A 14,354-nucleotide genomic window follows, 5' to 3' on the forward strand; every position below is an offset into this window, starting at 1 on the left:
GCTTGATTTGCTCTGTAATAAAACTTCCTTCAAATGAAGAGCAGATAGGTTTGAGTTCAGACTTTTTCTACCTCCTGCCCTCAGAGGATTACAAATAAGAGACAGCAATTGGGAAAGGAGCCATGTCCACACGTAACATTGTAGTTCAGCTTTCGGGGGTGCCCCTCTGTGGGTTCCCCGAAGGCATCAGGCTCGCCGTGCCTCGAGTGGAGGTGCCTGCGATGCTGGAACGTGGTGCTTGAGTAACTGCGGTCTCTGCCGTCTGATGGAGGCAGGTCGCACTGGTGTTGAATTTTGTGCGATGACGAGGCGGGCTGTGAGCAGGGGCGTTTCTGAGCCAGGGAGCGGCTCTTCCCCACCTGAACGTGCCTGCCAGTCCCTGGGCTTTTTAAGCCGCTTCTGAGCAGCGGGTCCGGGCCGCCCCGCGCCGTCCTCCTGACACCCGCTCCGGGGCCAGTGCTGCTGGGCCCTGGGCCCCCTGTGAGCACGCCCTCCGTCTCGGCGTCCCCTCGCCTCCTAGGAAAGCCTCACCACGTCCAGGCTGTGCCTTTGAACGTTGCTGTTAACAGCCTTGTCTTTCCTTTTTCGAAAAATAGCAAAACACCGGATTGCTCATAAACCTCACTCCAAACCCAAAACTTCAGATGGTTTTGAAGCGGATTTTGCAAATGTCGAATCCAAGGATCTGCTTGCGGACCAGGAGCTGTGGGCTCGGCTTGAAGAACTGGAGCGACAGGAGGAGCTGCTGGGTGAACTTGAGAGGTACTGATGACAGTGGGCCTCCCCCAGAGCTCCCTCACTCAGCTCCTCATGACCCTTTCCTTGTGGGTGAGACCGTGTGTGCTCCTCGGGAACACAGGAAGCGCACGGGGTCCACGTGGCAGTGATCCCGCCACCTCGAATGGTGTTAATTCTCCAGAATATTTTCCTGTAGGGCCGTGTTCACACACATGCCTGTGCACACGTGTATAGATGTGCCGTTCATGTATGTGCCCGTGAACACGTGTACAGATAGCTTGTCATCAATGTCCCTGTTTTTATAGTAAGTGTGGGTGTTTCATATATTACATTTTGAATGAAGCATTTTTGTGTTGAATAACTTGCTAAAGAGAAAAATGTGCTCAGTGTGTTTGTTAGCGTGACGGGTTTCCTGCTTCCTTGACACACTGCTGTTGTTGAGGCAGTTTGTGACGGGCTGGGTAGGTACATGCGAACTCCCTTGTAGGGAGAAGGCATCGCACCGCTGCCAGGTGCTCCTGGGAGTCTCCCCACAGGCCCGGCTGCTTTGCTGCAGTGACGTGCCAGAGGCAGGGGTTAGTGTCCGTGGAAGGTGGGGCACGGCGCAGAAAGGACAGGTTTTCTCCTACCTCCTCTGCGTTCGTAAGTCTTAGATGAACTGATACGATTTCATTTTTAAAAATCCGTTCTGCGTCTTGTGATTTTCTTGGTCATGATTTCTCCCTTTTTTGCATCATGGTATTTCAGTTCCATTGCATTTTTGGTTTTGTTATTTTTATAAGGTCCTCAAATCCTTTGTAGAATGAAGCATGAAAAATGTGCATGTATATATGTATATAAATAAAATTGTGTGCACATGTATAAATTATTTTTAAAACTATAATACATGCTTGTGAATGTAGAAGTAGAAGATAAGAATGTTAATGTTCTGTGGCTGTAATTTCTGATCTTTAAACAGAGATACAGAATCCTTTGAATTTCTTAGAAATTTCTGGTAGTATTATTTACATTGTGCTTATATTTTGTATGGCCAGTGTCCTCTTTGCAAAGATTAGAAAAATCATATACTCTGTTGTATTCTTGTTTGAATAACTACAATACACAGAATCAGCAGAGGAACTAATGTGTTTCTGTTTATTTCAGAAAATTTTTGTTAACCTAGAATTCTAGTTAAAAACTATCCTATTCGAAATCTTAAATTTTACCCATTGAAGTGAACGGAAACTGAGGAAACGTAAGATTCTAGTGTGTTTGTTCCACTTGGCTCTTTCCCCGTTTTCTCTACTAGTCAGCCTCCTCCTGTGATTGCAAACGGAGAAGATACAGCGTCTTCCGAAGAGGAGAAGGAGGATGCGAGCAGACGTGTGAACGGACGTGTGAACGGGACGCATCCAGCGGCCGAGTCCGCGGCTCCCAGCTGTCGCCCTGCGGATGATACCGTTGCGGAGCGGCTCCGTGGTCCGAGCTGCGCTGTGAATGGCTCTCGTTCCCCCCTCAGTGATGAGGATGAGGATGGTGACGACGACGACGCTCTTGGGCCTGGGGCCAGCTCTGTACCAACCATATACTTTTCTCACACGGTCGAACCCAAGCGGGTGGGTATGCTCCTGCCTTGACTCGTGTCGGCTGTTCTAAACAGCGGTCTCAGCAGTGACTGATGCTGATGGTGCCAAACAAGAAAATGTCTCTTGTCCCTGGTTCTGATCAGTTTACTGAAAAAGAAAAAGGGGGAAAAAGTCTAAGTCGTTAGCACGCATCGGGCCACGGGTCTCTGCAGTGGGTTGGATGGTGTGGGGTCTGGGAGGGGTCGGTTCCAGAGGCGACTGCTGCCGCCCACCTGTCCCTCAGCACGGCTCCCTCGGGAATCCCAGAGAGAATTGTACGGTGGGCGTTGTGGCGTGTGGAGGATGTTTGACAGTGACTGCATTAGTTAAGTTTTTAATTATACCAGGTTGCTGTTTCTATGTGGGCATAAAATGAATAGGAACATCATGAGCAAGAAGGAGAAATGTAGGAGGAAGTAAAAATTAGCCTCCTTTCTGACAAAGTAAATATAAACATCTGTGGGCAATCATGACTTCAGAAACGTGGCATTTAGAGCTGGGGTTACAGCTTCTCTTTAGCATCCAAAGACGTCTGTCCATCCATCCTGCCACGAGGAAGTCAGGCTCGATGGAGGCTGGGCTCGGTGAGGAAGGACAGGCCACCTTGAGCCACCGCCTGCCCTCCCGTGGCTCCGTACCCTGTGCGAGGAGCCCCTGCGACTCCTCTTTGTAATTGTCTTTCTCAAGGACACGGGCTCGGAGACCACGTCTGGTCTCGGCTTAGCTCTCCTCCCCACTCATGTCCCCGCAGGGCCTGCTATTCCGTCCCAAGTGCCTGTGATGATTATTTAATGAAACATGTTTAAAACATATTTGATATTTCTCAGGTCCCTGAAGTTATCCCTGCTCTAATGTGAAGTGAAATAATTATCTGCTTTTTAATGCTCTAATGCTTCAGACTAAAGGGAGCACTTACTGAATTCCGTGGGAAAAAGGACTGATTAGTCAGAAAAAAAGTTTGCTTTGTGATTCTTTGGGCTTTACATTTCTCGTACTGTCAGCCGGAGGACGCGGGAAGAGTGAGTGACATTTGCAGGGTGTTGGGGGCGTCGTTCAGGGGACAGTGCGGAGGGTACCAAGCAGGAACCGGAAGGACAGACAGCCCTGAGCAAGGTCCGGCCTGGTTTTCAGTGTATTTATCGAAAGCATCGCGGGGAGTGTATCTGCCAGTTCAGACCCGTGTTGCTCCAGGGTCTCTGTCTCTTGCTTTTGGTGTGAAAGCCGAGGCGCTGGGGCCTGGAGCGGTCACTGGTGAGATGTAGCTCAGTGCGGTGAGGCCTGCGCGGGCGGGGCGGGGCGGGGCGGGGACGTCGTGGCCGCGTCTCACGCTGCACCTCGCTTCCAAGCAGGAAGCCTAGGCGGCCCCCTGCTGTTACTGCTCCCAGTGCTGAGCATCAGGCTTCCTTTCGGCTTTGACTGGATTTCTCAGGAGGGTTGTCATTTTTTCTGTGAACGTTTTAGGTGCGAATAAATACTGGAAAAAACACCACTTTAAAATTCAGTGAAAAGAAGGAAGAAGCCAAACGGAAGCGAAAGAACAGCTGTGGTGGTGGCCACCCTGCCCCGGAGCTGCCCGCCATCAGGACCCCTGCGGACATCTACAGGTGGGCAGCCCCGGCTGGCACCAGCCTCGGCGGGCGGGGGTCCCGGGCAGTCCTGGCCCAGGGCGTCCCCGGGCAGTTGCCGGGCCACCTCGGCTCCAGTCCAGAGCCCGGGCATGTCGCTCACTTCCCCTTTCCCCTCCCTCTTGGCCAGCACCTTAAAACATTCCGATTGATCTAGTCCAGTGGTCGGCAAACTCATTAGTAACAGAGCCAAATATCAACAGGACCACGATTGAAATTTCCTTTGAGAGCCAAATTTTTTAAACTTAAACTTCTTCTAACACCACTTCTTCAAAATAGACTCGCCCAGGCCGTGGTATTTTGTGGAAGAGCCACACTCAAGGGGCCAAAGAGCCGCATGTGGCTTGTGAGCCGCAGTTTGCCGAACACGGATCTAGTCAAACCATGTTGTGTGTAACTTTCAAAATGGAGGTGTGTCTGGTGGGCTGGGTGGGGGCTTTGGCATGGCCGAAGGGACGTGTCGCTGCGGCCTTGGCTGGGCCTGGTTGCCGGCACTGCCTGACCGTTGGCACGATCCACGTTTGTGGAAATTGCAAAAACTGCTGACTCCCTCCTAAGTAGGTCTCAGTTATGGGTGAAATTTTGGTAAATCAAGCTATTGTCACCCCGAACGTGTTTATAAATAAAGTGCTGTGTTCTATTAGCCCCAGGTTACAGTTTTCAAAAGCATATGGAATATGTCATTTGAGGCTACAAAATTATTTGGATTGTGAAAATGTTAGATACACGTTTGAGTAAAACATGTCAGGCTAACTTCTGGAGCAGGCTTCGCAAACGCTAGTCCGCGTGTCAGCGTGCGCGCCTCAGCGGTGCGTGCTGTGCCGCAGGGTCTTCGTGGACCTGGTGAACGGGGCGTACGTCCCTCGGAAGTCCATCCTGAAGTCGCGCAGCCGGGAGAACAGCGTGTGCAGCGACACCAGCGAGGGCAGCGCCGCCGACTGCGAGGAGCGCCGCGGGCTGCTGCGGAGCGTCAGCTGCGAGGAGGCCGCGGGCAGCGACGCCGGCGAGAGCATTTTGGAGGAGGAGCAGGAGCAGCTTCCAGAGACGCGCTCGCCCGCGCCCGGAGCACTCGAGGTGTGTGTGTGTCTCACTGTGTCACGGGTGTCCTTGGCTGATGCTTGGGGTGGGGTGGTGCCGTGGCCTTCACGGCCCTCGCTCCTGTCCCTGTCCCTGTCCCGCGTGGCTCTTTGGGCGTGAGAGTTTCTGTAAGAGGCCTTCCTCTGTGTGAGAAGTGCCGCGGTTCTGTCTCCCAGGTCTGGTCTGTACGTCGTTCGTTTCATTGCCTTTAAATTCTTGTGTTTTATGTGCATTAATTGAAGGGTAGTGGCATTGTACATCTTGTAGCTTTACTTCCTATGTTCACTTCTTCTCAGAAGTCATAGCACCTAGTCAGTCCCAGGCTTGGGGATGAATAGTGTCTTTACAAATTGTTGTGTAAGTGACACATCGTCTTAACTAACTTGTGCCCTGGTTTACAAGGTAAGCGAAGTGTGCATGGAAGTGTGTGTCCCATTTCACTGTGCACATGGTTCTTAGAAGATGCCAGGGGGAGGTCACCATGCCAGGAATCTTTCAGAAAGTCGTCACAACTTGGTCTCTGTCGCTCCCTGTCAGACGGTGAGGTGGCCGGTGACGACGGGCTGGTGTGTTTCCACATTTGAGCTCAGTCCTTGGCTCCATGGAGCACGCGTGCCAGGCGGCCCCGCAGATGCCGTGGCCTTCGCGTCTGCCTCACTGTCGTGTCGAATGCTGAGGCCAGTGCTCATCCACCAGGGTCCGTGTTGTCACAAGAAAACCCCACGTTTTTACTGGTTTTAGAGCGGCAGCGAGTGGGGAGGGAAACATCCGTGATGAGAGACCTCTTGGTTCCTAGGTCGATACTCAACCACTGAGCCACGCTGGCCGGGCAGCGGTGTGACTTTAAGTTCCACTCTTACATAAAGCTGAGGCGAGACACAGTGCGATGCCCATAGTGCATGAGCGGACGCCATGCAGAGCCGCCACTGCTGCGAGACCGAGGGGCTGCAGGCCAGGACCCGGCGCAGTGTGCCGTCAGCGTGGCCTTACGCTTGGTGGAGTGATTAAGATGTTTTAATGGCATTTGATTTCTCTGAGCAATTTGTATTTTGATGTTTTATTTTATTTTTTATCCAGAAATCTTGTGAATTTACTTTTAATGAAAAGAACTGTCATTGACTGATACAGGATAAAGGATTGTGTGACATCTTCCTTGAGTTTTATCACCCACACTCCGACATTTGTCTTGTAGGCTTTTTCTGGAACTGTAATAGAGAAAGAATTGTCGCCCTGCCTCGCCCCGCACCCGGCCACGGCCCACTCTATGCTGCCCACGATCCCTGAGCGGAGAGAAGTCCCATCAGAAGGGTCGGAGGTTACCAAGCGGGTGTCCAAGTTCAAAGCCGCCAGGCTGCAGCAGAGGAGCTAGGCGGCCTGCGACCTCGTGCTGCATCGTCAGAGTGCGCATCGCTAATGGCTCCTCGGAGACGGAGTGAGGTGTCCTGAGTTAATCTGGAAGCAGCTTCTCCTGTTCCGTCGGGGGTGGTGAGGAACCGAGTGAGCCCAGGACTTCCCAGTCCGATTGCTCATCGTCCTCGGCACCGGCAACACCGCTGCTGCCTGTGATGCCGCGGCTCTCGGATCGCTTCTCAGAGAGGATGTTCCTGGGCGTGGTGGGTGTTTCGAACTAAACGCAGGCAGTTGTCTCAGCTGTGATGTGCACACCACATGGACATGTAACAGAAACGTAAGATTCAGGTAGATCCAGCGGTTCTGTTCCTGCTTCAGCCTTTGAAAGGCCCTTTAAGAACCCTTCTGGTGGGTTCTGCAGTGAGGTGCCCTTTAACCCAGGGACTGCCGCTGTCCTCTCGGCAGATGCTTCCTGTGGCCTGTGGGTAGGTTTCTTGGTCGGAAGAATGGGATTTTTGTAAAACTTTTTTTTTTTTAAGTAAAAATTTTATGAAACTTGGTCTGGAAAATACTGTGGACTTTATGATTCAGAGTCGCGCGTGGAAATGTCTGATTTATGTACGTGCTGCGAGCACCGCCAGCCGCCCTCGCCCTCGCGGCCCCGGCAGCTCTCCGCTGCGTGCAGTGTACCAGGCGCTGTATTTGGGAGAGAAAGAGCGTGTCTTCTAAAAGAAGAAATTTTATGTCCTGGTCTTCCCAACGCTGCTTCCTCTAAGGATGCTTTCCTTTTAGCATTTGAAATGTCATATTTACTTTTAGCAAAACTTAAAATGCAGAAATGTATTCTAATAGAAAACTGTGTCGCACGTGTAAATCCTCAGCTTGATGCCAACATGTGGCTTTTAAAAGCATTCTGCTCTCCTAAAACAAGCCGTCAGTGCCAGTCCCCTATTCACGGCCGTGTCTGAAGGCTATTTATAGCTCTTTAATGAATTCTTGCTTAAACAAAGTGAAGTTACATCTTAGAAAAGTGGAGCTGTTGGTAACGGGAGCAGCGGCACTAGGAGTTCATGAAGATGCGTGTTAACCGTCGGGTGAGCCCGAGCCCACACGCTGAGGGGTCAGGGCAGGGGCTGTGTTCTTCAGTGAATTCTGAGCGACCGCCTACAGTTTTCGCTCAGCCCACCCCCCGCAAACCCCGAAACCAAACCAGAGGACAGCAGTGCCCCGGGGGGCCGGTGGAGCTCCGGCAGCGGCTGTGGCGGGGTGGGCTGTGCGCCTGGGCGGCCCGTGGGGCTGCGTGCTCCTCCGTGGTGCCAGCGAGGCCGCGAACTAGCCTCCGTGTCTGCCTCGTCACCAGCCTCCTGGCCTCGCGGTGTGTCACCTCTCACAGTAGATGGGGTCCCTCCCAGACGGGACGGCAGGGAGCAGGCGGGTGCTGCCGCTCGCCGGGCCGGGGCAGCGCGCTCTCACCGAGTCACAGTGCACGCGAAGGGCTCTGCAGAGCTCAGCCGCCGCGACAGCGGCAACCAGCGGCCTGCGCACTGAGCCAGCGTTAGACCCGAGAAAAACTGCAGAATCGGCACCGCCACCCCGCACACCTGCCTCCTCAGCAGCGCCTCCTGCATTCCCACAGCTCGCAGGACCCAGTCCCTTCCCACGGCCGGGTGCCCTGTGCCTGCTGCTCACTGCGCTGCTGTCTGCTCCGCGGCTCGCCCTCCCGTCACTGGCCTTCCCTGCTCTCGCCGGGCCCAGGCCCAGGCCCCTGCGTGTGCGGTCCTGCTCCTGTCCCCACCAGGGTTTCCTCCAGGCTCCACAGCACAACCCCCCCCACCAGCCCCCCGTTTCCTCGCTCACTTGACCTGACGGTTTTGCTGAGTTCTGGGTGTCTGTGGGCGGTTCCTCATTTTTGTCTGCCATCGAGTGCGGCTTCGCTTTTGGGGAGAAGACCGCTCGCTCACTCCTAAGCTGTAGCACACACAAATGTGGGTGCATGTGCCCCCTGTGCCCAGCAGAAACCTGTTTATTTCTCTTTTACTTTATTTTTTAAAAGTACGTCTATTGATTTCGGAGAGGAAGAGAGAGGGATAGAGAGACAGAAACATAAATGATGAGAGAGAATCATGGATTGGCTGCCTCCTGCATGCCCCACACTGGGAACCGAGCCTGCAACCCGGGCCTGAGCCCTGGACTGGAATCACCCCTGACCCTTCAGTCCACAGGCTGATGCTCTACCCACTGAGCCAATCTGGCCAGGGCAGAAATCCACTTATTAACATCACTGCACTGTGGATGGGGTCACCCGAGAGCTTTCCATGCAACTTAGGTTGGTTCTTTCCTTTCCCGGCCCTTCCTGGGAGTCATTTGTGTGTTCTTTTTGTAAAAAAAAAATTTTTTTTTAATCGTCAACTAAGGATATTTTTCCTGTTGATTTCTAGAGTAGAAGGGAAGGGGGGAGTAGAGAGAGAAATATCGATGTGAGAGAGACATCAATTGGCTGCCTCCCGCAGGTGCCCTGACTGGGGCCCTGCAGCCAACGTACGTGCCTCTGACCAGGAACCGAACCCACCACCCCTTGGTCCCAATGCTGACACTCTAACCCAGGGGTCCTCAAACTACGGCCCGCGGGCCACATGCGGCCCGCCGAGGACATTTATCCGGCCCGCCGGGTGTTTTTGCCGCCGCTGCCTGTCCTGCTTAGCAGCCGACTTAGCAGTGTGCATAGGAATTTGTTCATAGTTTTTTTTTAAAACTATAGTCCGGCCCTCCAACGGTCTGAGGGACAGTGAACTGGCCCCTGTTTAAAAAGTTTGAGGACCCCCCCCTGCTCTAACCACTGAGCAAAACAGGCCAGGGCGATGGTGATCCATTTGTCATGTGGGTTTGCTCCTCACCTTGGTTCGGTGTTCATGGTTTATTTGGGGAAACGTGTGGTTTTAGGAGTCACAGCTCCGGAAAAGATGATGAGAGAAGCCTCCCTCCGAGGCGTCCCCTCCCTGCCGCCCACTCCCGCCTCCGTCCACGTCTCGTCCCACCCTGGGACCCTTTCTCAGCTTCTTGTTCCCTGTGGCCCCGCGGCTCCAAGGGCCTGGCCAGGTGATCTCATAGACTCTCTCTCCCTTTGGGTTTGCCCAGTGCGTCCTTAGGGTTCGCCTGGGGTGTGCATTTGGGGGGGACTATCCCAGAGCAAGTGCCTCCTTCCCGTCACGCCCGGTGTCTGTCTGGAGGAACTTTCCGCTGTAGCCGGTCTCCCCGTGCTGGGTTCCTTCTCGTTCTGAGGTTCACGGGGCTGCAGGACGCCCTCACCGTGCCCTTTGACCAGGGGTGTCGGTCCTGCCTTGCGTGTTCTCTGAAACTTGCGTCTCACGTTGTGTGCAGCCTCCCGCGGCTCAGGGCGGAGGCCAGTCCTGGGCCAGTGACGCCTGCCAGCTGGAGCCGGGGGCCCTGGCAGGCGTGTGTGCAGGCCGGCGACCGTGTCTCATGTCTGCCCCCAGCTGGGCCTGGCCTGCACTTACCTGCCCCCCGGTCCCCTGGCGGGTAGAAGCACGTCTCCCGCCGTGCGCCCGACTGGGAAGTGCCGTACCCATCCTTTCTCCCTGGCACCGCCCTCGTGGTCCTTCCACGTTCCGTGGTCTTCCTGGAGCTCGAGGCTGGACCCCGTTTCCCAAGCTTTAGGGCTGAATCTCTTGGCTGACTCCCGGGACACCCCTAACCCAGGGGTGATGGTGGCCCGTCTGCTCCTTACACCCTCCGTCTCGGGGATGTCTACAGCTTCAGCAACCCTTGGGGTATTTTCCTTTTTCTTCTGAGCCCCGGAACGGCAAGTTTAAAATGCCCAGACTGCCCGGCCGGCGGGGCTCGGGTTGAGCGTCGACCTATGAACCAGGAGGTCACGGTTCGATTCCTGGTCAGGGCACACGCCCAGGTTGCGGGCTCGATCCCCAGTGTGGGGCGTGCAGGAGGCAGCCGATCCATGTTCTCTCTCATCATTGATGTTTCTCTCCTCTCCCTCTCCCTCCCTTTCTAAAATCAATAACAATATATTTAAAAAATAGAAATAAAACGCCTGGACTGGACAGAACCTGGATGTTGTGGGGCCTGAGTGTCTGGGCTGCGGACCAGACCCACTCCTTCTGGGAAACACCCATCCGCTCGGGGCACCACGCGCGGTGGGGACACCTCTGCCTCAGTCAGCCGGGCTGACACCGTGCCCACGCAGCTCCGCCTGGCGTGGGCACCGGGAGCGGCGCCTGCCCTGCTGGTGGCGAAGGCAGCTGTCCCTGCCGTTCCCGGCAGCGGCGGGAGGGTGCAGGGCCGGAGCGCCGGCTGCTGTCCTTGGATGCGATATTTTTGTATTACAAATCGCTGCATTCCAGCCCACATTAACCCCATGATACGTGAATTTTGCCAACTCCCGCTGTGTCTTTTAAATCCGACCCAGTAAATCACGCGATGTTCTCCTTTCTGCACAAACTCGCCTTCCAGGGGCGGAACTTCAACTCGGCGCCGCGCACGGACGGCACAGCCCAAGACAAATGGACCGTCTCTGTTAATTACGCCGTTTAATTGATCAAAACCTCCGGATCGGGTGTTATTTATAGCGCTGTGCTCGGTCCCAGCCCTGCCCGGCGGGATCGCTGGGGGCCCGCACGGGGCTGGGGCTGGGGCTGGGGGTGGGGGTGGGAGGGCCGTCACGCCACGCGCGCTCCAGCCTCTGCTAACCGTATTGAGTGCCTCCTTTTGGACCCGCTCCTGTCACCGTATGAAATGGCTTTTAATTGAGATGACCGACGGCCATTAGCTGGCTCCACCCCCGCCGTCTCGCGGGCACGGAGCACTTTTCATTTTTGCTCTATTGATCGGGCAGCAATTTGCGTGAACTGGACTCAGGACCTGGAGGAGGAGGACGTGGCGGGAGGGGGACGCGGGTGGGGGTGGGAGTAGGGGGGGTGGGAGTGGGGGTGGGCGTTTCTCTGCTGGTGTCTCTCTGGGAGGCCCACGGCTCGCCTGTCACTCCCCGCGCGCGCCAGTAGGGGGCAGCGGCGAGCGGAGGCGGCGGAGGGCCTGCCAGTCACGGGTGAGCATTATTATTCATTTCTGTTATAGGTGGGGTGTGCAGTCCGTTACAGTCATAATTACCAGGACTGGAGGGTTTCCTAGGCAACCGGCTCCCCCCTCACTCACGCTGTTGCCGAGAGCGCGCGCGCAGCACGGCCCGGCCGGGGTCTGGGGTGGGCGCCGCCGCCCGCGGGGTCTGGGTTAGTCACCGCGTCCGCAGGTGCGCTCAAGCGTGCGGCCGGCTGTGCGGGAAGGCAGGCCGCGTGCGGGCCTCCGCCCCCCGCCCGTCGTCTGCAAGGAACTAGGGCTCTAAACACGCAAGTCCCCCGCCCTGCGTGGTAACACTGGTTCCATCTCTGTACGTGGTAGGATGTCTTACTTTCGATTTCGTTTGGAAAGAGTGGGTCCTTTCATTTTTTAATAAATATATTTTTATTGGTTTCAGAGAGGAAGGGAGAGGGGGAGAGCGGTGGAAACATCAGTGATGAGAGAGAATCAGTGATCGGCTGCATTTTACATGCCCCCCTCTGGGGGTCGAGCCCACAACCCCTGGCGTGTGCCCTTGACCAGAATTGAACCGGGGACCCTTCAGTCTGCAGGCCCACGCTCTGTCCACTGAGCCAAAATGGCTAGGGTGGTCCTTTCATTAAAAAATAAAATAAAATAATAATAAAAAAAAATATATATTATTGATTTCAGAGAGGAAGGGAGAGGGAGAGAGAGAGAAACATCAATGATGAGACAGAACATCAGTGATCGGCTGCCTCCTGCACGCCCCCACGGGATGGAGCCCACAACCTGGGCATGCGCCCTGACCGGAATCGAACCCTGACCTCCTGGTTCATAGGTTGACACTCAGCCCCTGAGCCACACCTGCTGGGCCATTTCATTGAGAAGCTTTCTGATCGACTAGAAATGTGCAGACAGGCCCGCAGAACCTCTGCTCAGGATCAGAGTCAATCAATGGGGACCCGTCCCAGCTCGCCACGGGCATGTCTGTTGTGTCCGCAGGAAGGGGACACAGCCTTCCTGACAGCAGGGCGGTGCTGTGGGGGGTCTGGGGGGCAGGGGCCATGTCTGCTGGTGGGGGGCATCACCCCGCACTGCACTGAACTACCCGTGCCTGCGGTGATCAGGGGCGTCTCCGTGTCGGCCGTGAGGAATGATCGGGCCGCGTGTCCCAGGCGTACGTGGCGATGAAAAGGTTTATCCGTTGAGCAGTGACCAGGGGTCGCAGACCCAGGTCTCCAGAGACAAGGGCGTCTGGGGCGTGGCATCGGCCCTGTGTTCCTGGGGAGATGGAGGTGTGCATGGCACGTGGGGGACAGCAGCAGAGAGCGGGGCCCGGCGGCTCCCAAGTCTGTGGGCACGGCCAGGCGCCCGCGTTTCTGGAGCTCACTACCTGTTGTTCCTCTGTCCCCAGCACACCCTCCCCTGCCCTCATCGGCCGCCCTCTGGTGCCGAGCAGGCCACCGCCCCTGCTTCCCTCAGAGGGACCTCAGCGTCACCTGCCCGGCCCTCAGCTCTGCTCGGGGAGTGTAGCGGGGGGCTGGCTCTTCCCACGAGGCCACAGCCCACAGCGCGGGGCCCTCAGCGCTCCTGTGTGTCTGGGAAACGGTCTTGCCCACAGCCCAGCTCCGTCTGCTCCGGAATGTGGGCATCGGGGGCGTGGGCACTGGGCCGTGAGGGTGGGCAGGCCAGCAGGTGCCCCGAATTCCCCACTTTCTATCGGAGGGATCCTGAGGCCCAGTTTCTTGAAAACACCTCAAAGATACTAAATGTAAGCATTCCCCCCCCCCCCCCCCCGTTGGGTGTGGGGTGATGAGTGATTTGATATTACAGACACCGTACGCGCAACTGGCCGCCCGGATCCATCAAGCAGGCTCCTCTGAAGTTTACATTTTAATTTATTATTATTTTTAAAATAGATTTTTATTGATTTGGAGAGGAAGGGAGAAGGGGAGAGAGCTAGAAACACCAGTGATGAGAGAGAATCACTGATTGGCTGCATTCCACCTACTAGGAATTGAGCCTGCAACCCAGGGATGTGCCCTCACTGGGAATCGAACCCGGGACCCTTCAGTCCACAGGCCAATGCTCTATCCACTGAGCCAAACCAGCTAGGACTACATTTACTTTAAACAGTTTAATAATCTTTTCGAAAGGATAAGCCCCAGCTCCGAGGCCAGCACCCGCTAGCCCAGTGGTTCCCAGTGTGGGGCACACGCCCCACAGGGGGGCGGTTTGATGTTTAAGGGGAGGCAATTCCAGAATGAGTTATTCACAGTGAATGTTTTGCATTTCTTTTAGGGGCCTCACATACAGTCTATAAATATATGTTGTGACATATTTATGCATTTCAGTTCTCTATTATATGTTTAGAAACTTTATTTGCTATTTTCTCCTATCACTTCATATTATAATTATTTTTTAACCATTTCTTAGTGATTTCCTCCTCAGCACTTCCACTGTCCTTTCGTTCTTTTCTTTTTCTCTTTCGTGGATGCCATGCTCTTTGGAAGCTTGTTTAGACCAAGTGAATGGCCTTTTAGGCTTCCTCCACGTGAATAGGAGTTCACTTTGTGAATAATGAGAATTCTTGTCACGGGGGGAGGGGGAGGCGGGGCAGGCGGGGCATCAGGAGTTAGAGATGCCTAGGTGGGGCGTGGCCAAAGCCAGGCTGGACACCACTGTGTAGCCCCAATCCTTCCACCAGGTCGCCGCGTCTCCCCGAGCAGAGCGGGGAGGACTCCCCCAGGTTAGCTGGGGAAGTCGTGCTTCATTGCCTGTCGCGCCCCCTCTCCTCGGTGTCAGGGACCTGCACGCCATGCCCGGCCCGACGCGTGCCACCGATTAGGTCCTGGGCGGGTCACAGGTCCCCCAGCAAATTAAGGACCCGCGA

At 55.2% G+C, this 14,354-nt stretch overlaps 1 protein-coding gene across 3 annotated transcripts in view; it reads left to right on the forward strand.

The window, feature by feature from the left end:
* The window catches only part of URI1 (URI1 prefoldin like chaperone), a 30,577-nt gene extending 23,624 nt beyond the window's left edge, over positions 1-6,953 (forward strand). For all 3 annotated transcript variants that reach the window (XM_054710435.1, XM_054710437.1, XM_054710436.1), the window contains 5 exons: positions 597-762; positions 2,027-2,333; positions 3,804-3,946; positions 4,795-5,041; positions 6,237-6,953. In XM_054710435.1, coding sequence (XP_054566410.1) covers positions 597-762; positions 2,027-2,333; positions 3,804-3,946; positions 4,795-5,041; positions 6,237-6,413 — 1,040 coding nt within the window. In that variant the 3' untranslated portion in view covers positions 6,414-6,953. The remainder of the gene's footprint in view (positions 1-596; positions 763-2,026; positions 2,334-3,803; positions 3,947-4,794; positions 5,042-6,236) is intronic.
* Positions 6,954-14,354: the final 7,401 nt, after the last annotated feature.

Source organism: Eptesicus fuscus, chromosome 21, assembly GCF_027574615.1.
Source record: "Eptesicus fuscus isolate TK198812 chromosome 21, DD_ASM_mEF_20220401, whole genome shotgun sequence".
NCBI classification, from domain to species: domain Eukaryota; kingdom Metazoa; phylum Chordata; class Mammalia; order Chiroptera; family Vespertilionidae; genus Eptesicus; species Eptesicus fuscus.